Source organism: Pempheris klunzingeri, chromosome 18 (genome assembly GCF_042242105.1).
Source record: "Pempheris klunzingeri isolate RE-2024b chromosome 18, fPemKlu1.hap1, whole genome shotgun sequence".
Taxonomy (NCBI): Eukaryota; Metazoa; Chordata; class Actinopteri; order Acropomatiformes; family Pempheridae; genus Pempheris; species Pempheris klunzingeri.
The window spans coordinates 5,268,049-5,293,916 of NC_092029.1; the positions used below are offsets into that span (position 1 = coordinate 5,268,049).

General features: G+C 42.0%; 1 protein-coding gene across 1 annotated transcript in view; it reads right to left on the bottom strand.

Moving 5' to 3' along the window:
• LOC139217463 (neurexin-3b) overlaps positions 1–25,868 on the bottom strand; it is a 254,786-nt gene that overhangs the window by 47,333 nt on the left and 181,585 nt on the right. The window contains exon 19 of the mRNA XM_070848766.1: positions 18,017–18,198. Coding sequence (XP_070704867.1) covers positions 18,017–18,198 — 182 coding nt within the window. The remainder of the gene's footprint in view (positions 1–18,016; positions 18,199–25,868) is intronic.

Sequence of the window (25,868 nt, forward strand, 5' to 3'; positions counted from 1 at the left end):
CATGCTGCTCTGAGTTGGGCCACATGGTCCCTGTGCACCAGGGGGCTCATTTAGGAAAAAAAAGAGGCAATGAATGGGATTTGTGCTAGATGGAATAATATGCTGTGAAAGTCCATTAGGGACTAGGCTAATGAAATTGAAACAGCTTGGTGATCAAATTAGAATCTGTTCGGCAGATATTTAATTTAATGTGCTGCTGAATTCGAGCACTTTCTTGGTAGCCCTAGAATGAAACCAACGCACAATAACTCAGGCGAGGACACAATTCATTCCACATTCTCCACCACCATTCATTTTTCTGAAATGAACGACTTTCTAATATCTGCATTTGCACAAAGCCTAGCCTCTATTTTTGAAACAAAACAGACAAAAGTGTTTAAGTAAAAACAAGTGGAAAAAGTTAAGACATACAGTAGCAGTGTACCACAAAAAGAAATCACAAAGAGACTTTATCTTTGACCTTTCAGTGCCTTTTCCCGTAGAGAATACCTTCAGTCTCAATCACATGCATCGCTGCAGCTGCTTGGTAAAGAGTCACAGGGTGAAATTATTTGAATAGACGCACAAAAGATTTCAGCTTGTTTGAAGAGCTGCCCTCTGTATTTTGCACGCTCTCCCTTCCATGTCTGGGGTAATATGCAAAGCAAAAACCACACAGGGAGAAAGGGAAACTGAGAAGGGAAAAAAAACCAAACAGTGACTACTTCAGATAGCTGTATATCATCCCAATTAACAAAATGGATGGCAATTATTGGAGCAAGAGATATAATTTCAAAATAGCTGTGACGCTGTGCCACAGAGGCTCTTTCTAATAAAATGGGAGTGACAGAGTTTCTCTCTTGTCATGTGTTTAGTAGCCATAAACACGTCTTTGAGCGTCGAGCAAAGCTCATTGAGTGAGAAAAACTAAACAGAGAAGAAGAAGAGATAGAGAGGGAGAAAGAGATGCAGATTTTCATCCACTTATATACACATACAGTACTATTCTGGGCACGCACATTCTGGGCGGCTACCAAACAGACAGGCTGATGAATGTAAACACAAGTGTGCACGTGAACGCACACACACGCAGAATGTTCACGCACGACTGTTTTTTCATTCTGTCACAGTCCTTGTTTGTCCAATGTTGTCGCTGCACACTGCATTAAAATTAGAAGTGCTAACACTCCCATACCCGGGAACAGGTGTTAAAATGCTAATGCTAATGGCTGGCATCTACAGCAGGCAGCGTTCTGATCCCTCGCCGGCTATGTCAGGTCGAGATCGTGAAAGTAAAAGAGGGGAGGGGTGCTTGTTCCCCAATCACAGGACATGATGAGGCAGAAAAAAAGGCCTTCAGTGTTCCTTGCCGAGGTCCAGGAAGGGGGGATAGTTGCCAACATGGGTGCCAAAGCTAGCTGGATCGCCCCGAAACATGCTGGCAGCAGAGGGGTGGGTGGTCTGCTGCCAAGTGTAACCTGCCTGAGATCAAGACTCTAGCCTCCACCTTGCCTGCTGAGGTACCAGGGATGAAGGTAGTGAGAAAAGAATGAGAAGAGAGAGAAAACATTCTCAGGATGAAAGTGGACTCGTAGAAAAAGATCCACGATAGAGAGAGAGGAGGGAGGCTACGAGGTGAGGTGGAGAGAGAGCGCTGAAGAGAAATGATTAACTGAGAATAGAGTGCATTAGGCACCACAGTCCCAACCACACTCATCTATTTTCTTCTTTCCATTTCTCTCTGTCTTTGATAGTCTACTGAAGAGATTCATTTTATTTTGATTTGAGATTCATTTAGTCTGAAATCCACCAAGTCTCTCTGTGATAATATCAATTCGTGGGTCACTCCCTCCCACTAAGCACTGAAGACACAGATTGCAGTTTAAATTCACACCATTTGCAGTGTAATTGCTTCAACTTGGAGAGATTATGATTCAGTAAGAAGATAAACTTGCCATAAACAGAGTTATAATGGAGATATATTAGTGGGCCCGTGAATTTTGTAAAAAACAAGACTGCATGGCAACATTTCATGTTTACATCACAGTCATTTGTTATCTTTGATCAGTGGTAAGCAACTAAGTGTATTTACTAATGTTCTGTCCTAAGCAGAAGTTTGAGGTGCTCGTACTTCCATTTTATGGTATTTTTAACTTCTTAATATGAAAACATGTAATAATCCTATAAAATACTGCATTATTAAAGATTAAAGCAGCAGTTCGTAACCTTTTTGGTTCGTAATCATTTTAAAAAAACAATGAGTACTTCACACCCCTCCTCATGTTTCAAACTCCTCAGATGGTTACAGATTTATTTAGTATCTGTTCAGCACGCAAAGACGGCAACTTACCCAATATTTTACAAAAAAAAGCAAAGATAAGAAAAATGTCCAAAAAGATGAATAGAAGTTTGTGTACAGAACATTGGCTTTTCTTTCTTCTTGCCTCATTCATCAGATCACAGATTTATCTTGGGACCCTTTGAAAGTTCGCAGCCCCTCGGTAAAGAACTCCAGGACTGAACTGCCAAACTATATGTAAAGTAGTTAAACCTAGTTACGCCCCAACCAGCTTTACTACAGTAAAATGCATTAGTAATAATAGTATTAATAATCTAATAGTTACAATGGGCATTTTTTCCACATTTTTCTGAGAATAGCTCTGTACTCTTACAAGAATATGTCCTTTAAGTAAGTAAGTGTATACTTCTTACACTGCTGCCTTTCAATGACAAGCGTGTATCTTCACCTGGATCCCTCTCGCTCTACACTGCGCTGTGACCTCGGGCAGATATAATGCATGACAGAATACCTGAATGGGCATAATGCGGCAGCGGAGGCAAAACTCTCCCGCGGAGATGGCTCAGAAGTCACACTGGGCAACATATGCCATCTCTGTGTGCATGGCTGTCATGTCAGCTTGATACTGGTCAACAGTCCAAGTCTCACTTTGCATTTATTCATTTCCAATTCATAACTGCATCCGGTGCATTAGAGCTGTGTTAAATCAGCCAGAACCGCATCAAACTCCCTGGAATGCATAAAAAGATGATGAGCTGTGATGACTGATTAAAGATGTTTTTGAAGAAATTGTTTGACTGATTGTTGGGCCTTACTCTACATTATGGAACTATTTTGTATTCAAGTTATCAGCAGGGAATGAATACAGGATTGTATAAATGCGATAAGATGATTTTTTTTAATGAAAAGTCAAATTTGAGAGAGGGTTGCACCAGGGTGTTTGAGATAAGTCAAGCTATCAGACCCCCTGCTGCTCAGCAGCATGGGGTATCTCAGCGGTTGCCTGCATGTGTCACTGCCGTTAAGAGTTACTTTAATGTATGTTTTAGAGTGATTTGTAATATGGACAGAGAGCACAGGGGAGGAAGAGAGAAAGCGAGAATGAACAAACAAACAATCAAAAATACCTGTGTTCAGGAGTAGAAAATACAAAGACAGTGCAAGGGGAGCACTGAAATGGAGACATGAATAGCCAGCACCTAAAATGGCTGAATAAACAGGAGGAAATCTAGGTCGGTCTGTCTCTCCCACTTCAAGGAACGTCGAGGCAAGTGCCCTACTTCTTGAATGCTTTGGACACTTTCAGGGCAAGCTGTCGTCAAACTGAGCCTGCCCTATTCTACTTGATATGTTACTAGCCAGTCTGGAAAAGATCATGAGGTATTATTTATGAACTGAAAACATAATAGTAAATTTGCATTCAAGTCTACGTGCATCCTCCCTGTATGCTTGTCCTTCCTTGTCAATTATTCTCCATAATTATTTTTTCCTCGCTATTTCGAAAAGGCATTATTTTTCATTAAATTAATTGGCCCAAAAGTAATAAAGCACCAGTCATTTTTAAAGGCAATTTTCTCCCCCATAATATGAAACTGCTAAAAGATAAGTGCATATCAAAGGCTCAGCAGATAGCACTCATTGCGGCTCTCCTCTCTCACAATTAACAGGGCTGCCTGCAGAGAGGAGGCATGAAATCTAGGTGATTGGAATGCAAGGAGATGCCAATGTAATTCTGAGAAACGCCATTAATGTTAATCAGGGGCTCCAAATAATTGACTATGCCGAAGCCTTCTTGCATGTTGGAAGCCGTGCATGCATGCTGATGCGTGTCGCCTGTTGTAAGCATGTCAGAGTTCAGGATCAAAGAAGCTGATGCGTTTATCATGGTACTTTAATCTGGCTTTTAGGGTTCTAATTGCACGGGTGTGAAGAGTGCGAGGCTTGCTGATGAATGCAACGGTCGTGTGTGTGCAAACATGAGTGATGTGATGCCAAATCTTGTGTGCGCTTGCATGCATTTTCCCACGTAGTAACAGTATGAATGTGTCACAGAGAGAAATATAGATATAGATAGGAATACTGGCAGACATATATCTTTATCTTTTTCTCTTCGGAGATAACTACATAGAGGTTTACAGAGGGCAGGGAGAGGGGAGCACGAGAAAGTGACAAATATATTGTCTATCTTGTGAGACAGTGGGAGGTTGTTTTTAAATGTCACAGTGACTCTTAAGGTCTGTCCCAGGTCGGCCTGTGTTGCTGCTCCCGAACAAGACTGCAGAAGACTCATTGCTGCGTCACTCCCACACACACACACACACACAAGCCCACATAATCAGCATCTGCCACCTTGACTGTTCAAAAGTCTCCAGAGGCACTAACTTCATACCAAGGGCTGTCTGAGGGCTGAGATGTCAATTTTGAGGTAAACTCAAAAGAGAGGGCAACCCTGATCTTGAATATGTTTCATTTTAAATACAAAGTCAGATTCTTGAGGCCTTCCTTCAAGCATGCCTTCACAGTTTGACCAATGTTTGCTTTTTTTTTTAAAGACCAAGCTGCAAAAAAAGAGATAAAGAGAGCGGTGCAGTCTGACAAAAACACACACAACTGCAGTGGCTTTCAATGGAAATTTTCCCTTCGCTAATGTTGAGTGAGCAAACTGCTCTCCAAAGGAATTAGGGGAGATAGAGCGATTGTTCATGCACAGACTCCACTGTGCATAATCTCGATCGAAATCCAAAACAAAAACTGGGGACGAATAGTTCAGATGGCTATTCAGGACCTCCCGTAAGAACTAAACAATCTTCCGCAGAGTGAAGGGAGGAGAGACTGAGAAAATGAGAATGAAAACAACACCTCCTGCTGCTTTTTTCCCCATCTGTGCTGCCTCCTTTTCTCTGCCTGATGCTGAGAAGACTCTGGGCCAAGTTGGGCACAGTGGGTGTTAGTGCTGGAAGTACTCAGATCTTTTACTTAAGTCGAAATAGCAATACCACAGTGTAGAAACAGCCTATGACAAGTAAAAGTTTTAATAATTTGTATCAAGCAAAGTAACTATCAAATAAATGCAGTTCAGAGACAAGTAACAAATGTTCCTTTGAAATGTAGTGGAGTAGAGGTAGAAAATAGATTTACTCAAGTAAATTACTCAAGTATTGTACTTGAGCATATGTACTTAGTTACTTTCCAGCACTGGTGGCTATCTGTCATTTCCGGCTCTCTGTCTGGTGAGTTTATCTGTCATAGAAGGCCTCCTTACACCATCGCCCCCGAAGGCAGATTAGACACACTGCACTGACTCTCTCTGCCGCCATCTACCTCTGTTTTTCCTCTCTCCAAATCTCTGGTCCTTGTCTGCTGCTCTCTCTCCCGATCAACGTCGCCTCTCCGTTGCTGTCACTGTCTCTGTCCTCTATCTCATTCTCTCTAGCCCCCCACCCCCGCTATTTGCCACTGTGCGCTCCACTGAGCCAGGACTGTGAGCAGGTTACAGTAGTCGAGAGGGGAGGTCCACCAGGATCAGCCATGCGAGGCACAGATGGGCCTCCTTGTCCATTCAGCAAGACTGTTGACACATGTTATAGCACAAAATGCATGATGTATTTCAAACCCTCCTTTCCGCTGTAGTTGACAGCTAAGCAAGTAAAATAATGTCAGATAAGAGATTGTTTAATGTCAAAAATACATGGCTGTCACTGTGAGGATCAATCATTTCTTCCGTCTCAGTTGTTAGGTAAATTTTGGGGCAGATTTCCTCAAAACATTTTTCGGACTGAACCAGATTTTCTTTTATATTACTGCCAATAGGATTCCTGTGCAATAGCCTAATAAACATCCATTCAGGAAAAAAAGAAAAAAAAACCTCAGGCAGTTAGACAATAATTGCACAAATGACAAAACCTCACAGTATCCATACAGTAACATAAGAGAGTGTGGGCACAAGAAGCTCAAATAAACTAAAGCCAAAACAATGTTTAATCTCATCCCTGCCAGCACTGCAGAAGACATTTTTCATAGTGAATTTTATAATTAGAGTGTTATCCAACTTGTGCCATCCCCCGAGTGGCAGCATTGGCACACAAGAGGAGAAGACCCCTTGGAGGCTTTTCTGAGCAAAAGGCATATGTAATGAGTCATGAGGTCCCTCTTCGCTCCAAATGACATTAATTGCTGTGCAGGCAGAAGCCTGCTGGAAAATGGCCAACACATGCACAGGTTAGGGCAATTCAAAACTGCAAAACAGCCACAGCTTATTTTTCTAAAATGTGTGCAATTGCATCATGTGTATGTCAAGAATGGTCAGGAACAAGAGCATGTGAGTCTCGTCAGGCAGAAAGAAAATGACAAATACTGTATTTTTCAGTGAATGTGCCAAGTGAATGCACTGGTTAAACCACAAAAGAAGGAAGTCATGCCTTTTCTTTCGCTTCTTTGGCCAGTTTGGCAGATTCCAGCAAGATATGAATAAATTAAAGATAATGTGGGAAGAATGAATTAACCATGTGCCTTCAGCCTTCAAACCAACTTAATCAAAGGGGTCTTGTGAAACTGAGACGGGGGAGGGAGGTCAGGCTCTGGTGGGTCAAAGAGGCAATGCTTTCACTCACGTCCGTCGTCTCAACATCTGTCCCCTTATGTTGACTCATACTGTGATGGCCATGGTCTTAAATCTTCCAGAGGGCACGATGGGGGGAGCGACATGGAAGGATTTTTAATTTCCACTGACTATATCTACTTGATGAGCCCTAATCTTACTTCCTATCTGCATATACTACACAGAACATTATGCAACATCACGACTGTAATGGAAAAATTTGGCTTGAGTTCAATGAACTTTTCTTTTTTGGTAACACTCTATTTTACGGGTTCCACAATTTCTGAGGGGCAATTCAGCGATGTGGTATTGCACTTCGATAAAGATGGGAGTTGGAAGGGACAAATTTAAAAAAAGGAGTGGTCAAAATCGATGCAGCAGAGGCACAGAGAAAATATTGTGACATTTAGTTTCAAGTATGGGTCAAGCTCCAAAACCACTGGATGCAACATTTCCTACAACGCAACCACTAATATCTTTAATTCACGCTTCATTTGATTTATAATCCTTTTATATAATAATATCTTTTCGTTTAGATTCTACTGCCTGGTCCGCTCCAACTCCACAACCCTGAGTTTGTGACGGCAGATTTACAGCTCTGAGTCTGAGATAACGCTGATGATATTACTATGATATCATCAGGGTTATTTCTCAGACTTGACGCCCCTCCAGAGCCACAGAGGACATTGCATAACTTTTTTTTTTTTACCAGGGTACATTGTACTTGCCATAAACCAGTACCTGAAAAAACACAATTACGTAAAAATTTAGCTTAAGTGAAGTACTGGAGTAAATGTATTTACTTTCCATTACTACATAAATGTAAAGCAGTGATACGGTGAAGAAGAAGAAGTGATTGTTGATTTGGACTGTTTCCAGTGGAAGTCCTAAAATCATGAAACTGACAAAGATCCACTTAAATCCAGGAAAATATTCACTTATTTATGCAAAACATTAGCCTCCATATTTGCAGAATTTTATGCTGCCTGTTCAGCTGACCTGCTGTGCCCTGAATTTGGTACAAGTTAACACTACCAATTCATAAAACTTAATTGGAGGTGCACACAACACCAGTCTCTCTCCAGTCCCTTTCTAAATGGAAGGGGAAAAATATTATCTTCTGCTGAAAATGAACCAAAATCAGACAACTGGACATTACTTGGAGAAAGTTCCTGTTCAGGAATACTTGAGTTAAACTGTTGAAAGTTTAAGGTGAATGCAGTCACGATATCTTATGATTAAATATGATAGTTTATGAGTAGGGGCGTAGGTTCTTCCTTTCATTTCACTTTGATTTAACATCTGATCCCTAACCTTTGCAAGACAACCCCTTGCAAATACTAGCCACAAAAGCCTCCAACCAGCCGACACACATGCATGCACATCTCAGAGTTACACAAAGTATGTCATCAGGATAGAAAGGCCATGACCTTATTGGTTGACTTGGGCGCCCAATCAGGCTGGATTCTATCGGGGGCCATGGCCTCCTCGGAGCCAGCTTTGACCTGACAGGAAATGTGGTGTGTCTGTGTGGGACTGTATGTGCGTGCTAGGGCACAGAGGGAGCGCTGTGCAGAACTGGAGCTCTAACTAAAAATAGAGAATATGTTTTTTTTTTTTTCCTCCACAATAGAGAGACAGAGGAAATGGCTGAGGGCAATAGGGGGAGAAGAACAAGAGATGTGGAGATGGAAGACTTGGCTGTCATGTCCTTGGCCGTTTGCCCCACTGCCTGCCCAGAACGTTTGAGGATCAATAAACCCACAGAGATATACTCTATAACCTTCAGTGATTCAGTGCTTATAATAATTCTATATAAGAGCCATCCAGTAGGAAATATCTTTTATGCCTATAGATTGGTTTTCTGATGATCCCAGCTCCATAAAAAAGTGATATAGTCTTTTTTGTCTCCTTGTCAATAGAGCTTTGTCATGGTGAGACTCAATAATGGGAGGATTAAATAAATACAAACTTGCACTCGGTAAAATGCACAGGTACTCACTTTCACATTTTCACTCCATCTGTGAAGGAGCTTTGCACTCAAATTTGATCCCCCCCCCCTCTTTCTTTATCAGCAAGAGAGAGAAAAAAAGACAACTTCTTGCTTAATCCTCCATGAATATATTTGCAGTGTGTACGTACTGTATGTGTATGTACGTGTGTGTTTGTGAGCCAATCTGCCACACCGTCAGTGATATTGAAGGCAGAAGATTTTTTTTTTGCCTTCTTTCCGCTAGATTTATTTTCTAATGTTGACGTTTATCACTTGAGCAGGCCTGCAATTCATCATCCCCCCCCACCCTCTTCTTGTCGATAATCCGAAAGGGAGTCAATTTGCTAAAATGTGAATCTCTTTCTTTTATTTGGTTTTACTCCCCCCTCCCTCGCACTGCGTCTCTGTCTTTCTATCTGTCTCTTTGTCCTGTGGCGGCTCAGGTGGGAGACAGCACAGAGTGGCTGTAACGGGGTAGCATCGAGCCTTGCGGGAGGATTTAGGAGTGTCTTTGGAGCTGAGATGGCACCTAGCCTTGTGTGTGAGATACACCTCAATCGATTCCAAATCCCTCTGATCTTTCATTAGGTGCTCGTCACAAGCTGTCCCGCTCATCACTCAAGCACACATAGCGTAGCTTCTGAAGAACAGTAAATAGTGGAAAATGACGCCGCTGCTGAGTGAAGTGAGGCGCTTTGATCTCAGAGAACATCTGTCTCCATCGGAGAAAGTGCAGCTACTTAAAGACTGAGTTATGTGCTGTTAGCACCAGTGCTGGGCAGTACTACCTCTCCATCGTGACGGAATACCTCCCTGACTTACGTTATGAAATTCAATAATTACATCGATTGCAGTATTCCTCCATTGTGACATTTGAGGGAGGTTGACTTGCTTGCTTCCTGAGCTAAATGGTATCAAGTGCATTAAATAAGTGGGCTTGTGTGGGGTGTGTTGGCTCGGTGCAGTGGCTGCAGGTGGTGGGAAGAGGCTTGGGGATACTTCCTGTCAGCGAGTTGCAGAAATCACTGCACCCTACAAAGACCTAGCCGACAACCCGTTAAAACACAATTTGTCAGAGATTTTGTTACCTTTGGAAAAAACTGTTTCTAGTCTATGCTAAAATAACCGGCTGTTGGCTGAGGGTGGTATAGCTTCACTTGTAATTCTAAGCAAAGACGTGAATAGGAATATTTTCCAAAATGCCAGCATATTCCTTTCAACAATAATGACTTTGCTAGCATACCAAAAAAACAGAGTTGGAGCGTGTGTGAATCTCACAGCTTCACTGCGAGGACTGTGTGCAAATATAGGGGCTAATCTAGTTATCAATGGTCAATAAATATCTTAAATTATATTTTCTGTGTTAAATACAGATGATGCCATTGGTGTGTGCAGCAGCAAGCAGTAATTATTTTTTCCACCAACTTGCCAAACACTGATTAGGGCTAATCTCACATTTCTGATGACATAACAAATAAATAGTTTAGTGACAGAGTAGAGATTGGATTAAAAAAACTAAAATGGCCACCACTACAATGTCCACACTCTGGCCTCACCTCTGTGAGTATTACCTCTACAAGGCTTTAGTAGAGACATTTTTTCGCACTGCAGCTGAATCCGGCTGACCTGATACCAGCACCCAATCTAGCCTTTAGTATGAAAACAATAGTGCTGTGGCACTGTAGCAGAAAAAGAAAGAGAGAGATAAGAAGAAGAGAGAGATAAGTGGGAGAAAGCTGGTAGCGAGTGGTGGGGGAGAGAGGTGGCGTTAGAGTGAGAATGGCAACACATAATTTGGAATTCACAGCCAATGTGCTGAGACCTATCTGAGCCAAGTTTGTCTCTGATCCTGCTCTGAATTATAAAATACCCACATCTCTATATCTCGCTCCCCAACTCCTTTCCTCCCACCTCCTCATAGTCTTTTTTCCCCCTCTTTCTCGTTTTCATTCAGCCTCATGTATTTGTTCTACTTTTGGGTGTACACGATGCTCTACTCTGTCTCTTTCATCTTCTCCTTCTGTGTCTTCATCACTGTGAGAATGGGATTCATGTCCTACCATGAAGCTGTGAAAACACGAGCATCCCCCAGAGGGGTGGCTGTCAGAGAGCAAAGTAGGGAGAAGGAGGCGCAGTGTTTGTTGTTTCTCATTGAATTTTTCATATTAATCCATGAAATATAAATCGCGGAGGCCCGGGCTAAGGCCACAGACCACATGGGTACATTGTAATAATGTCGCTCTGTTTGTCCAACTTGAGCGGTTATTACTTGCTGTTGCTCTCTTGAACCGGGGTATGAGGGCGATGTGTGTGTGTGTGTGTGTGTGTGTCAGAGGGTCTTGCTACATAAACTGTTCCCCCTGAAGTGCCTTTGGTTGACATGGATGATTGACAGGCCTGTGTCCCAGAAGAGCCCTTGTATCATGTTTGGAGTGTCAGTGTTAGTATATCGTGGTGTGAGAATTTGTTGCCTGTGGAGATGTGTGTGTGTGTGTGTGGGTGTCTTATATTTGTGTGTGTTTATATACATGGCCCTAGCGGAGAGTGAGAGAATAAGTGAGAGTGTAGGCGGGTGTGTATGGGAGCCAGAGAGGGAGAAATAAAGAGTGAGTGCTTATGTTACATATGTTTTGTGTAACCATGCATACGCTGTTTGAGAAAATACGAGATGCAGGAAAGGCTTTTGGTGTAATGTGCATTTAAGTGTGGCTATGCATCTTTCTCTGTGTTTTCTGTTAAAGTGAAGGTGCCTGTCAAAGGTGTTAACTATTAATGACCACATGCACCAAACTCTTGATTATTCTGTGTCAACTCACGAACATCAAAGACAATACGAGAACTATCGCTTTTCCTTTTCAACACCCTTCTGCTAGAGAGATTTCATTAATTTCTCTGAGAGCAGACGTTTCCCAAAGTCCCAAGACTTTATGACCATCTTTTCTAAAGACCGAAAAAACACAACATCCCAATCTCATTCTTACAACAGCACCATCAAGGTGCTGGATAAGGTCCATGTTTTTATAATAACAACACCAAAGAGATTTCACACAACCAAGCAAACTAGACAACTGCCCGGAGGCCCTAGACTCTACAAGGATGCTTTAAGTCCCAGGTTCACTATCATATCAGTTGGTGGTAGCAAATTTGTTTTGCAGATTTACTGGTCCTACATTATTAGCTAATCTTGTGGCCTTGTCTTGGGTGCTGTGTCAGAATCTGGCTTTTAGGATCATTATTGTTTTAGGTAATTCTATGTTCACATGAGGAATCCAAAAATTACTTTAAAATTGCCATAAAATACACACAAAGCTGGAGGCCAGGTAGCACGAATCCATCATAGGATTTAGAGATGGATAAAACTCACCTAATTAAGCGAATCCGGTATCGAGCAGATGTTCCTGTGTCATTATAAAATTCACTTTCGGTAATCAGTTCCATTAATTTACTTCAGGCCACCGACTCATGTTTTAATGCTGCAACAATCCCAGGCCTCATTTTAGCTCACATGAAAAGGATTCAAAGCAGACATTTTGACTTTTGATAGTAGGAAAAACACAGGTATTACTAATGACAATGACAATGGTTTTGTTCTATTCAAGTGTCCAAGTAAGCCATGACAGTGAGACAGCACGCACAATACCATGACCCTGAAACAGAAGCAGCTAAATGGAATTCAGCTGCATTAATGTATTATTTACACCTGAGCTTTCACTACTGTGACATGCAAACATGTCACATGGGGTCCTGCACAGGCTAATCCGTCCATGAGTGCACAAACATTCGCTACCAATGATTAAGAGCAACAGAATCTGATTTTTAATGATGTTTAACTGCCTTTAGATAAACAATCTAAAAAACGGAACTGCACTAAATTGTAGAGGATATCCACAACATTCATGAAAAGACTTAACAGATGCAACCTTGAAATCCCACATAAAAACAAACATAAATTATGATCACATAGTGCTTCACAGACTCTAATGGAAGTACCTACTGTAGCATGTGAGGGTTTACCTCACACACACATGTTCACTCACCATCTGGTGGCTTGTGTGTCAGCTAAGCTCAGCCTGCTGTGAAAAGTCATTATGTCAACAGTGTCACCCCCAGGGAAGTTATACTGCCAATAATCTGGTATTAAATATTGACCTCATAAGAAGCAAAATGTGCTAGTGCCAATAATATTCGTGTAATGATAACATTTAGGTGAACACTCCTAAGGTGAAATAACACAGCCTGCTGTATCACCAGGAAAATCTGAATAATAAAGCAGTGGAGACAGAAATGACTCTGCTGTTCAGCTTCAGAGAAATACTTATTTATCAGCAAAGTCACAATAATGCTGACTGCATGTGCTGCATGCAACTAGTTGTGAAAACAGCTGCAAGGTATATTTTTCCAGCTCTTTATTTCTGTGGGGGGAATCAAATGTGGGAGGTAAGGAAATACAAACTCAAATAAGAAGCTGTAATGTTATCAGAGGCCATGAGCCATAACTGCGATAATATCTATCTTTCCCTGCCGAGGTAGGCTAACTTGATAGAAGCAATACATTGCTGGCCATATACGCGCTGATGCACACAGGTACACATCAAACATTTTATATTAGGTCTGTCAGAGGGAGAGAAGGGGAGGGAGGGAGGGAGGTAGATGGGGAAACAGACAATGTTAGACATAAACACACAGACAGAGAGGAAGCTGATGGATGGGCGGGAGAACACAGGAGTGAGTAAAGAACTGAATATACATCTGTTCTCCTGCATTAATTCACCACAGTATCCATGTTTTAGTGTATGATTGCATGCAACGTATGTAAGGATGATGGAAAATGGATGCATATATATATATATATATACAGCATTCACCGTCCACAGCCATTAATCCCACTCCACAACTTGTGTCTGAGTGTCTCCATGAGGGTTTTCAATTATCCAGTAGCCGCACCTTTTCCTCCACGTGAATTAGCATGAAGGGAAAACTCAAGTGGGTAATGGAATTTCGTGTGGTGTCGCTCCATTAGAAAACATGAGTCAGATGGGTTGTCAGTGTATGTTCTTGAGAGGGGGCGAAGATTTAAAATATCTCCAGGGACGGAAATGAGAAGAGTGAATATGTTTTACATGTGCTGGGTGAGATCAGACGAGAAATATGTGTGTGTGACATCTGGAGCATCTGTGCATCCATTTGGGAAGGTTTTTTTTTTGAAACCCATTACTATTATCACTAAAAGAAGTGATTTATTTATTTTTGTTTTTACGTGCACACTGTAAAAATTGGATTTCTGAGTGAAATTTAAGGCCTTTTAAAACCTTCCTAGCATAACTTCAAATAAAAATTACTCCCCGTTCAGCCTGATATGTTAAAAGCAATAAACTTGATATTAAAAGAAGAAATGTTTTATAGTTCAAACAAAAGCATCTCAGTTTGTAAGAACTTAAATGTCACATTTATCCATAAACTAGTAATTGGAGTTTTCACTGTAATGACTTTGTATGGAGTGCAGGCATATTTTTAGTTACCTGTTAGAGAACGTTTTTGCAAAACGCACAGAGCCTTTATCTTGTCAGCTGCCTTGCTGTGATTTTCTCTCTTAATTGGAAACCAAAAGAGCTGTCAGACATGAAACTTGATGGAGCATCTTGAGTTTTAGCATCGCCTGACTCCAACTTGTCATCTATGAAATCCCTGCAGAAGTGAGTTCATCTGGGCTCACCGGAGCATCCTGGAGAGTAGTAACATTGGTCATTTATTTATCTTCACATTTTACTTTCAGACTTTACCGTCAGCGATTAAAATTTATGATACCCCTGTAACAAGGTTGTGTTGTTAAAGAAATTTAAGGAGCTGATTTTCTTTCATATCAAGATGACAATGAAACTCCAACCTTTAATAAATAATTTACAATCTCCAGCAGATTTATCACTGTAATAAGGTTACATCAATATCTTTAAAGCAGCATATGTCCTTACGTGTCCTGTCATGTCTGTTTGTGGTGTCTGCTTATCTAATTACTAAAAAAGTGATGCAGTAAAGATGAGATTCTGAGGATTTGTATGTGTGTGTGTGTTGGTTGGGGTTGTACATGTTAAATTGTATGTGTGTGTGTGTGTGTGTGTGTGTGTATAAGCTTAAATCCATGACAGAAAGACTCTAAGCCGTGGGCTAGATGTGCCGGTCGTGACTCACACAGTCTCTCACCAGGGACGGCACATGACTGCAGGTGAAGATTACCCAAGACACACGCACGCACGCGCACACACACACACACACACACACACACACACACACACACACACACGCACACACACACACACGCACACACACACACACACTCAGCTTGTCATTGCAGCATTGCCACAAGCCCCCTTTTTCACTCATCTTACACTAAAAAGTCACCTGTGATACAAATGGCTTTGATATTTGTCTTCTAAACAGCTTTTGGGTTTTATCTCTTACCGTTAGATTCAGATTATCTTTCACTATATATGCAACATGAAACACAAGATGTCACCTGACAAGGATCCCCGTCTGTTTTTTACACTCTGCATTAGGACTCAGAAATCAAATAAACTCGCAAATGAAACACCAGCAATGGCAAAATGTTGCGCTCACCTCGGCAAATTACCCCAAATTGCCCCTCAGATTTCAAACCAAGCATGCAGTTGTTCTTAGCAGTTAAAATGTAAACACTACAATCAGCATTTTAATTCATGATTGCCAAACAAGCCGTAAGCTAATCACAGAGAGGAGGGAGAGGAGATAATGAAGAAAGCAAAAGAGAGAGGGAGACTAAGAAGGGAGTCACTGATTAGGTCTTGCCTCAAAATGTCTGTTTCTCTCTGTGCTCTGGGCTCTGCATGTTTAAGAAAATGCCCTGTATGCCCGTTTTAAACGGCAAGCGTGAAATACTTAAATCAAAGTCAAGGCCAGTCAAAGACTTTCATGTTCTTATGGTGAAGTTTTGTTGAAAAAGAACAGTCAGTATAACTGTCTGCAACTGCAATAGAACTACAGAACTTATTTCCCTACTGTTGACTCTACCATGCCATGTACTCAGCTATCAAACACGTTTTAGTGTGTCTAATGTATCTAGACTTTAGTGTGGTGCTTATCAGGTAGAGACCTAATAATTGCAAAGGCTAAGGTTATGGCCCTGGGCTTGATGGGACCTTTTGTTAGACATATACCCAGAATGAACAGGTGTATTGTCTTTAACCTTTTCCTCCTGATTCATTACTGAAAGCAAAACGCTGAGAGAAAAGACCTGACATCTATCATTAAGAGCTATTATCTAATGACATTTCAGTGAGGTTTAGAATACCTGCTAATTTAATAGCATTTCTACCAAACATAAAACTTGTAGAGACAGCAAAGTTGTTTTAGCTGCAAATTAGACAATACCCATATTGTGGTAACCTTTACAGAGATCCAGGCTTCCTATAACTACAGAATCGAAGCTTAACATAGTTTTAATGTCAGGAAAATGAATGAATATTATCCAGATACCAACAACAAACATTAGAAGTGAGGTCAAGCAGTGGTTTATTTTCCTCAGGATGTAACTGAATCCACCAGTCGCAAAGCTAAATATTCACTCAAGGCCTGATTAATTATTGAAGTTCACCTGTGGCAAAAAGAGCAGCTTTCTTCATTTGGGTTAGGCTCAATAACAGTGTAATTGTGGGAAAAGAGAGCCTTGGAGTGGCGTGATTTTTGCCAAAAATGGTTCAGTTTGAGGGTACAATCAGTGTTAATATTAAATGGAGCCCACTTTGTTTGTACACCCTTGGCTGTCAATAAATCATTTGAAATATTTGCAGTGCAATGTTACCCACGCAGCACAAAAAAACTACACCGTGTTCAGAACATGCTGCTTCTCTAAATGAATTTGGCGAAATCTCCAGTTGCTTTTTTCTATTAATAAATTCATTAGCGCCACGAGACGGGAGGAATGAAGACATTCACCGCCCAACGACTCGCAGCCAAATTATAAGAGATACTCTGCTTGGCTAGCAGTGCTGTGATATCTAAAAAGCAGAATTAAAACTGCATTCCTTTTCCTTCCTTTAGGGGTTCCTGCAATTACTCAGTTGGTTAGGGATGCAGGGAGGCGTTTCCCTTACAAGCTACTGTACATCTTTATCATTTTCTCTCTATACATGCCATTCCACTTCCTCTGTCACCTATGCACACACATGAAAACACACGCACACACAGATTCACTTTATCTCTCTATGCTGTAAAGCAGCTCCAAACTGCTTGTTGTTGGCCTTCATCTTGCAGAGCAGATGGCTGCTTTTCTGCACCACATGGCCAGCACTCAGGAGATGAGGGGAGCTCTTTAAGAAGAAAAAGACTTTCAATCTGCTTTAGCAACTGTAGCTCCTCCTCATCATCACATCTTTTTTCGAACAGCGTCAGCAGCAACTCTCTCTCTCTCTCTCCCACCCAACCACCATCGCTTCTACGTTATCTCCATTGCACCAACTTGACGCTCTGCGCTCATCTAGATGCTGTTGATGATTATGTGAATACTTAGTACTTATGTAAAAGAGTCGAACACAAGGTCACAATGTGAGATTATTAAGATGCTGCATGGATGCACAGTCGACTGGCCAAGAATTCCAACTCGCAGCCCCCCGTTGCTATCATGTAACTCCAACATGTGGGAACACACTGCATATGTATGGAGAGTCGCATTCATTATTCATGCTGGGAGTCAGTTTGAATGGCGGAGAAGTAGGGTTATTCTGGAAGAAAATGGTGGGCAGAGAGTAGGGAAGCAAGTTATCTTTTTTACTTTTATGGATCTGCACCATTTGTATAATTCAGTTCGTGCATGATGGACTGAATTTGGCCTGAAGACAGCAACAAGAAAACCTTGAGGAATGATTCAGAGATTTGTTTGCGGTCATTACCTTGGCCAGGAATGCCTGTGGTCGTAAAAATAGAAACATGTGTGTGCATATGCCAAAAAAGACTTATCTATTGTAATTTATAGGCAGTGCAATGGCTAAGAAACAGCTCATAATTAGCTTGAACCAGATGTTTGGCCTCAACCTAATTAAATAATGGACTTCATTAGAGTGAATGTGGTATCAAGCTATTAAATAATGCTGAATTCTAAATGAACAACATTAGTACTTACGATGTGGAGCATGATGTAGTCACCCAGACGCGGGGCGCTGTCTATGCGGACAAGGATGCCGTCTTTGATGGTAGTGCTAAAGCCCACTGCCAGCCGGTCCGTCCGTGTGCTTGGCCTCTCATTATTGGGCCACGTGTATGTGATCAAACCCCCACCTTTACCAAAGATATATGTGGTGCCAGCTGTGGAAACACAAGATGCAAAAAAAAGAAGCAATTAGTTTTGTTTGAGGAGAGAAAATGGGCAGATAAAGAGAGATAAGGTAAAATTTAGTTCAGTGATGTACATACAAGACACTAGGGAGCACAGTGTTGTCACGAACAAGACACTTTTCCGACAAAACTACCTCCATTAAGGGCTGAATCTACCGGAATTCCGTCACACCTGCTTTGCCACTGCTACCATGTAATTGTGTTGAGTTCTATTTTAGGTATTTAATGGTATTCAGCCACCACCACCTTTTGGGTAGAAGTCAGCAGCTCCCCTGGTGCCATCTATGACCTATCCAGCTCTTAAATATAGCCTCTTTCCAGGGAATAACAGCCAGTATGGCCAGAACCGGATAAGTCTCCCAATCCTCATGTATTATATATGAGACCTGCAACCAAAGAACAAAGGCTAGTGCAAGAAAGGAGAGAAGGGGGAAAAAAAAAAAAATCGAAGAACCTTCGTCGGGTTTAATTTGACAAATGCAGTGTAGAAAAAAAGGCCTCAGTAGCAGTGGGGGTAGAAAGGCTCACCAGAATTAAATTTTCAGCCACTATGCAGATTTATGTCAGATTAGAGGCTCTGATTGGATCAGGCTTGGCCTTGAGCCACACAATCTGTGAAAGTTGTTTGTGGATTTCCAGTTTTTCTCATCACGTGGAGGAAAAAAAAGTGAAAAGTTCCATTATTTGGTTGCAGGGTCGGACTCAATTCCAACGTCTGAATGTTCCCTGAGGTGCATCAGAATTAAAGCGCTGCATCCTTGAGCTGTTGAGCCATCCCGTTCACATTTAGTCAAAGATAATCAAGAGATCAAAGGCATTAAACCTACAGCAGATAGACTGGTGGGTGAATCAATATGAGAGAAGAAACAGACTCCTTTGGCCTAAGGATAGTGGAAAGCATTTGGCCCACCTCAGAGGCTGGTAGGGGATTGCTGATGAAGTCTCTGAGTTCTTGCATCAATGTATTAAGCCATTTTTTCTGCCGTCATCCCTCTGCATCCCTTTCAGCCACATCACCTCTCCCCCTCAGCCCCCCTTTCCCAGCTCCCCCCAGCCGTTCCTCTCCTTTCCATTCACTTCCTCTCCAAGTCACCTGAACATCTGTTTGGCCTTGTGATGGGTGCCCAGCTGTCTCACTGTTTCCCCTATGAAGCGGCCAACAATCTGCTCTGTGGTCCATAACACCCTGGAGACTGCAAGAACATATGGATGAGAGGGAGTAAGAGAGGGGGAGAGACTCCATCGACCAGATGAGTGTCTCTATTTGCCTTCAGGCACACAAACAGGTCGGCATTTTACACACCGCGGGTGGCAGCAATGCAAACCACCAACTAAGGTTGTCTGTGTGACATGAAAAATATCTAAACAAGTGAAGCATCCCAGCCTCAAACAACTGCTTCACTTCTTGTAACTAATAACTGCACATGGCTTGTTTAACACAGACGCCACCATTTGAGATTTCATTTCCTGAAGAGAAATAATAAAATCTCTCTATTGCTCTCAATGACATTGCAACAATTGAAGCTGATGTTTGCATCATGTATCACCTGCCTCAAATAGCTCATTTCCTCCATGGTATTGCGTCTGGATGAAAACAGGCCCTGCTGCCATAAAGACAGCAGACAGCAGCCTGCAGCCAGGTTGCACCGGATCTGGCCCCACTGTCTCATTGCCTCAAAGTTTCTTCTTGTAAAAAAAAGGGTTTGGGCAGACTTGGGATCAGTTTCCCCCGCAAACGAGCAAACTTCGCCTATCTCATCTAACACACACTTTTTTTCTGGAGGCAATGACGATGATGAGCAGCAAAGATACAAGCACCCCGGGGAGCCAATTATCACATTGAAGAGATTTGCTTAGTGTTTCAAGAAGACAATGTTCGGCATGAAACACACACAGGCAGCCACACACACACACACACACACACAGAGTGACGCACACACACGCACACAGGCAGGCTGACGGAGGCACAAATGCACATCATGATGCTCAAGGATAAAAGTGTGTAAACACGTGTGCATACACACACAAGCACTCAAGACATGATGCCTTCTCACATACAATCACACAAGTGGGTGATTATCTGCGCAAGTACAGAGAAGAGAGAGAACCCGAGATCGCCGGAATGTGGCACATTTCCTTAACAACCTGCTGGGCCCAGGCTGCGCCAGCTGTATCTCCACACAGAGAGGAAGTCCACTGCATATCAATTCATGCATTCATTGTGCGCAAAGCTATTAAGTGTGGAGTCATTTCTGATACTCATCTCAAAGGAGAAAAAGAAGTGTATGGATGGTTAGTAATCGCGAAGAAATGTAGTGTTGTGGCGGCTAAGCTTAACTCCCAAGGTCAAGAATTTCATATGAATAACTTCATTAGAGAGCAAGTGGGCTTTTCCACTCAAGTGTGGATGTAAGGAGCACCAATATAATTAAATTTCAGCGATTTTGCAAGGAGACTAATTAGTTGAAAGTAAGGGTAAGCAATGGCATATTTTAACTTTTCTGGCATAAATTTAGCATGCATACTCTCAATTACTTCAACTAACACCTCCTTGGGCAATAACCTGGCCCCAAAACCGTTAATAAACAGCAGTCTTTTCAAGGTTTTTTTTATTTGGTATGAAAAATTTGCCACACCAAAAACGCATGCATAAATGAAAAAAAAGGTCTTCATTAAAATAAAATACTCAACACGTGCCTATTGCTTTCAGTGCTTTGCAGCAGTGTCTACTCTACATTTGCAAGAGGATCTCACATTACTACTTTGGCAAACCCCTTTTAAAATGCACATGTAATTAAAAGTGCAACAGTGCATCAAAAAAGAATGGGATTCATTGTCTGGAAAATAACTTGGTTCATCATTAAGACAATATTTAAAGCAAAGTGATCTCTGTAACAGTGTGTATTGAAGTGATATACATCTCTGCCCCCCCTTGATTTGCTTGGTAACAGTGTAATAGAGAACCTCTGGGATGCTGATCCAGTCAAACACAAACAAGGTAAAAGCAGTCCAATTTGTCATTTGCTTTCTGGAAAATGGCTGAAAAAGTTCTCTCAAAGTTTGGTGCTTTGTGACCATTCACTTGTCCCTCTCTTTTTTCTCTTGTAATTACTGCAGACTTTCCAGACTGCTGTCGTGGTCACTCTTGGCCTTCTTTCAGAGATGACACTTTACTGCCATCGTTGTTTATAAGGTTGAAACGCTTTGCCAGTAAACAGCAGAAATGAAGCATCCAACATACATGCCTTTCACAGCCATGAAGCCTTGGTGAAAAGCCAACTACAGGGAAAATATCATCAAAGGAATCAAATCTACAAACAGATTACTGCACAAGATGTTATTTTGGTGGATCAGAGGGGACTTTCATCTCCATCTTTGAATAATGCAATCTTGCCATGGCCAGTGGGTATTGGAGGGAGGCCATTTGAAATCTAATTGCAGCATAAGGGTGCTCCATTGATGATGACAGATCGGAAGCCCACTGAAAGACATAATGACCAACACACATTTTCTTTGATAGCCCTTTGATATCTAACAATAAAATAAAATACCTGCACACGGGCCTTAAAAATCTAAGGTGATAGGTTTGAAATAGGGGCATTGTACTAATGCCTTAGTCTTCACTGTTGGGATTCATTGCATCTGCAGTGTGCCTCCATTTAGAGACAAACTGTAGATGAGAGACTAGGTCAAAGCCTTGGCCTCTATTTCGCAGAGGTCCCCTGAGGCGTAGGAGTGCAGACAGAAGGTCAGGACACCTGTCTGCAGAACAGAACTATGTCCTGTCCTTCAAGCCCCCACGTGATATTACCTAACTAGAGAAAAAAGGGGGAAAAAAGGGAGGATATGATATTTTCACGCAGAGCCAGAAATGATGAAAGGTCATCAGTTTCAATACTGTTGACCTGTGGGAAAACTCTGGGTAGAGCAAACAACTGGTCTAACTCGTGTACAGTGAGGAAAACATATGTATGCAAAACATTTTACATGTATTTACAAGCACGTTTGCACTCACTCGTCTATCTTTTGCATTCACATTTAAACTGTACAAGGCAGCAATGCTATCTATAAGAGAGCAAAGAGAGGAGAACAGCTGCCATGGCGCAAGGCTGTTATAACTGGGTAATTGGTTGTATTCAGGCTTCACACCATGCTGTGATAAAACCTTCTGTTTAGAGGCAGCTGGTAAAGCACCTACAGTAAAAGAGTGGTACTGTCTGTTCAACTGCACAGACTGCAGGGAGGCGGCGGTCAAGAGTGTCTTTTTTTTTTTTTTTTGTTAAGTTGGATGAAGCGCTGTGTGTGTGTGTGTGTGCATTTACAGGTGTGTGAATGTGTGTATGAGCGGCCACAAAGAAAGGTGCCACTGCCAGCTACCCACGAGGCACAGGACTGCAGTGGGTAAATGCTCTAAACACTAACTCTCTGTTTAAGTATGCATGCACACACACACACATGCTCAAAGTCATCTGCATAGACACGTATGAGTCTGAACACACATTCAAAGGCGCGCGCACACATCCTGTCCTTTCTCCTTGGTGTGTGTTGTTTATGTGCTTTTATGTCTTTCCCCTTGTTATCTCTTGGGCTTTCTGCAGCGCTGGCACCCCAGGGGATGGAAAAAGAAGACAAACATGGTTTGATGTGGTCGAATTTTGAGCCATCGGAGAATGAGGAAAAGAAAGAGGAGCCTTAAAAAAAAAAAATCCTGAAAGTAAGATGCAAAATGTAATTGCCTCCTCAATCACGTTCAAAAGGACTCTGTCATCACAATGCTTTCCCCTGCTGTGCTTCATACATTGGGAATTATTAGGCTTGCTGTCCTTCATACAACTACAATAAGAAATCATTGGCTGAGGAATCGAATTGTGAGATACTGAGCTGTGTAATCACCGGGATTTATCTCCATTTTACAACCTCTTATCATTTTATAATTCATACTTCCAACTGTTGCCTCTCCCCTCTGGGATAGAGTGAAAGATGAAACTGATGATTGAGCGCTCTCTCTTTCATTCTATCTCCAATCAGCTGACAGAAACAAGTTTACAGCAAATAACAAAAATACTATAGGCGTCTGTGTGTGTGTGTGCTGCTCTTTGAATGTATTTCTATATCATATATTGTACGTGTGCGTGTGTGTGTCTATGTGTCTCTACATTGTGAACCCAAAATGGCGGCCACGTGTCCCATCTCTCATCTGTGACACTGAACAAAATGCAGAATATGATTGATGAAGGGCAGTGTGTTGTGAAGAATGGCTATGTAAAGAAAACAGCCAGCCTTGAATGATTTACACTGTCTGTTTCCCAGTTATAATAAGCTGTAGCATTATCACACTATATGGATTCACGCGCCAAAAACCAGGGCTAATAGAAGTGGAAGAAAAATGGAGGAAAAGCAGAGACAGAATGGACGGAGCATATATAGTGAGAAGTGGAAGAATTTTGCAGGCAGTCAGAACAGTATTATGAAATGTGTGCAGAAAACACACTGATGAACGTAAAATACATATAGAGCTGGAATTGAGACACACATTTGTTTATGTGTTCTCACCAAGAAATGCCCTCAGCAAAACAGCTATTTTAAATACCAATGTTTTCAGGCTGATTAAACTTTATATGTATGTAATTTGTAGTGCGGGTATGATTACTGGAAGGAAGCTTTCATGTGTAAACTTAAAAGAAACTGAAATGAATGTCAAAAGGTGGCAGAAAACACAACACAGTCGATTATAGCTTAGAAAGTTATTTCCCAGTCTACACAGTGCATACAGAGGCTTGTATGGATTACTTTGTATTGTATAACATTTTGTCAGAGTCATATTTTAACTTTATGAGCCAGAGCCCACTAGCAAATGCAACAAAGCGAGGCAGAGGCTCAGGCAGCCTCTGCTGCTGCTCTGGCTGAAAAGCAGCACCCGAAGCCAGGATGATAAAGTCTGAGCCGCTGGGCAGCAGCTCCATTCGCTGGGATTGAGCAGTCAAATACTACAGTGGTTGTATTTGTGCTACAGTTGCCCAACAATGCCAAGAGAAGCTAAGGTCTCTCTGCTGCAGTGAGATTTAGTGCTGACGGTTTTGTTGGAGCCAGTTGTTGGTGCAGAGGGAGTGCAGGTGACAGGAAACAACCAACACTGACAGGGAGCACAAGGACTTACTGGTGTATAGGGCTGCAACCAGCCATAATTTTCATTATCTGCCAATTATTCTCTCAATTGTTTAGTCAAAAACAGAAGGCCTCTCTTAATTTTTCATAGCCCAAGGAGATGACTTCAAATGGCTTGTTTCGTCAGTCATACAATTTTATGAATTGTATGTAGATTATGAATAGTCGCTGAGCAATTTTTGACAATTGACCCACTAATTAATCAACATATTTCAGCTGTAATGGTGTAACCTGCTCAATACAATACAGTTGCCAGTTTATTAGGTAAGCGAAAACTTAAACTGGGTTACTGTAGTACGATAACAATATAGTAAGACATATTATAGACCTTGCACAAGTGTATTGAAATGTTCTGATTAATTGGACCTTAGCTCAGATTGAAGTTTTGAGGGCAATACTGGGAATTATGTGACGTCACCGAAGTCCCCCCCCCCTCACTGGGGGGCCAAATGTAGCTCCTACTGGCCCTATTGGCTGGTACTTCCTGACACTTTTCAATGGGTTACACCAAATCACCCCTTTTCCTGTTGGGAGCGAAAAAATGACAAGCACTTGCCTGAGTATTATTCCTGGGACCAAACTAACTGACTTGTATTAAACTACCCAACTGTTAAAGACTTATTGTATGTCTTCCGCAACAGCTAATTCTTCCCCGTAGCTTGAAATTAACACATTAGTGTACGTAATTGGATTGTGCTCAAAAACACTTGAGGTGCAATGACTTCCAACGACGCAACACACGGTGAGATGGCTCAATCAAAAAGTTCTTATCTTTTTTGTCACCCTTCATTGGCGGGGGACATACTTGACATATTTTCATGATGAACAGCTTGATTTGCCATCTGTATCACACTGCTGAGGCAGAAGTGGGGAGATGTGGAGAGGGGAAACACGGGAGAGCGGCGGAGAAGTCACTTTTTGCAGGAGGTAGAGGGACAGACATGGAGAATAGAGAAATACAGATGGAGAGAGAGTCAAGTGGTGTAGAGCTACCCCCCCCCCCCCCCCCCCTTCCCCACAGAGCAACAGGAAAAGGCCTGTCACATCATCCTCAGATCGCTACCAAAGAACAGGAAGATCGACTCACAGACACCCATTAACGAAGCAGTCATGTTTCCTCACTTCAGCTTCATGTAACACTGCAAAGGCGTAAATGTGAGTACACAGAAGTGAAAATGCCCACACATACAGACTTGAACAGCAGAAGGTGAGCCATAACAACTCTCCCCTCATTACTGCAAAACTTGGATAGCAAGTCTCACCCTCCCGCCCTCTTCTCTCTTTCGCCCCCCTCTCTGTCTCCCTTCCTGCTGCATTACTGACACTCTCCTCTGTTGTAGCGGCAAGCGGACAGAGAGGAAGGGCTTTAAATGATTTTTTTCTCGGTTCTCTGGAGATGTCAGCTCCTATTCTCTCTCGTTGGAAAAAGAAGAGGATGAGGAAGAGGGAAGGGGGTCTGAAGAGGATTTCAGAGG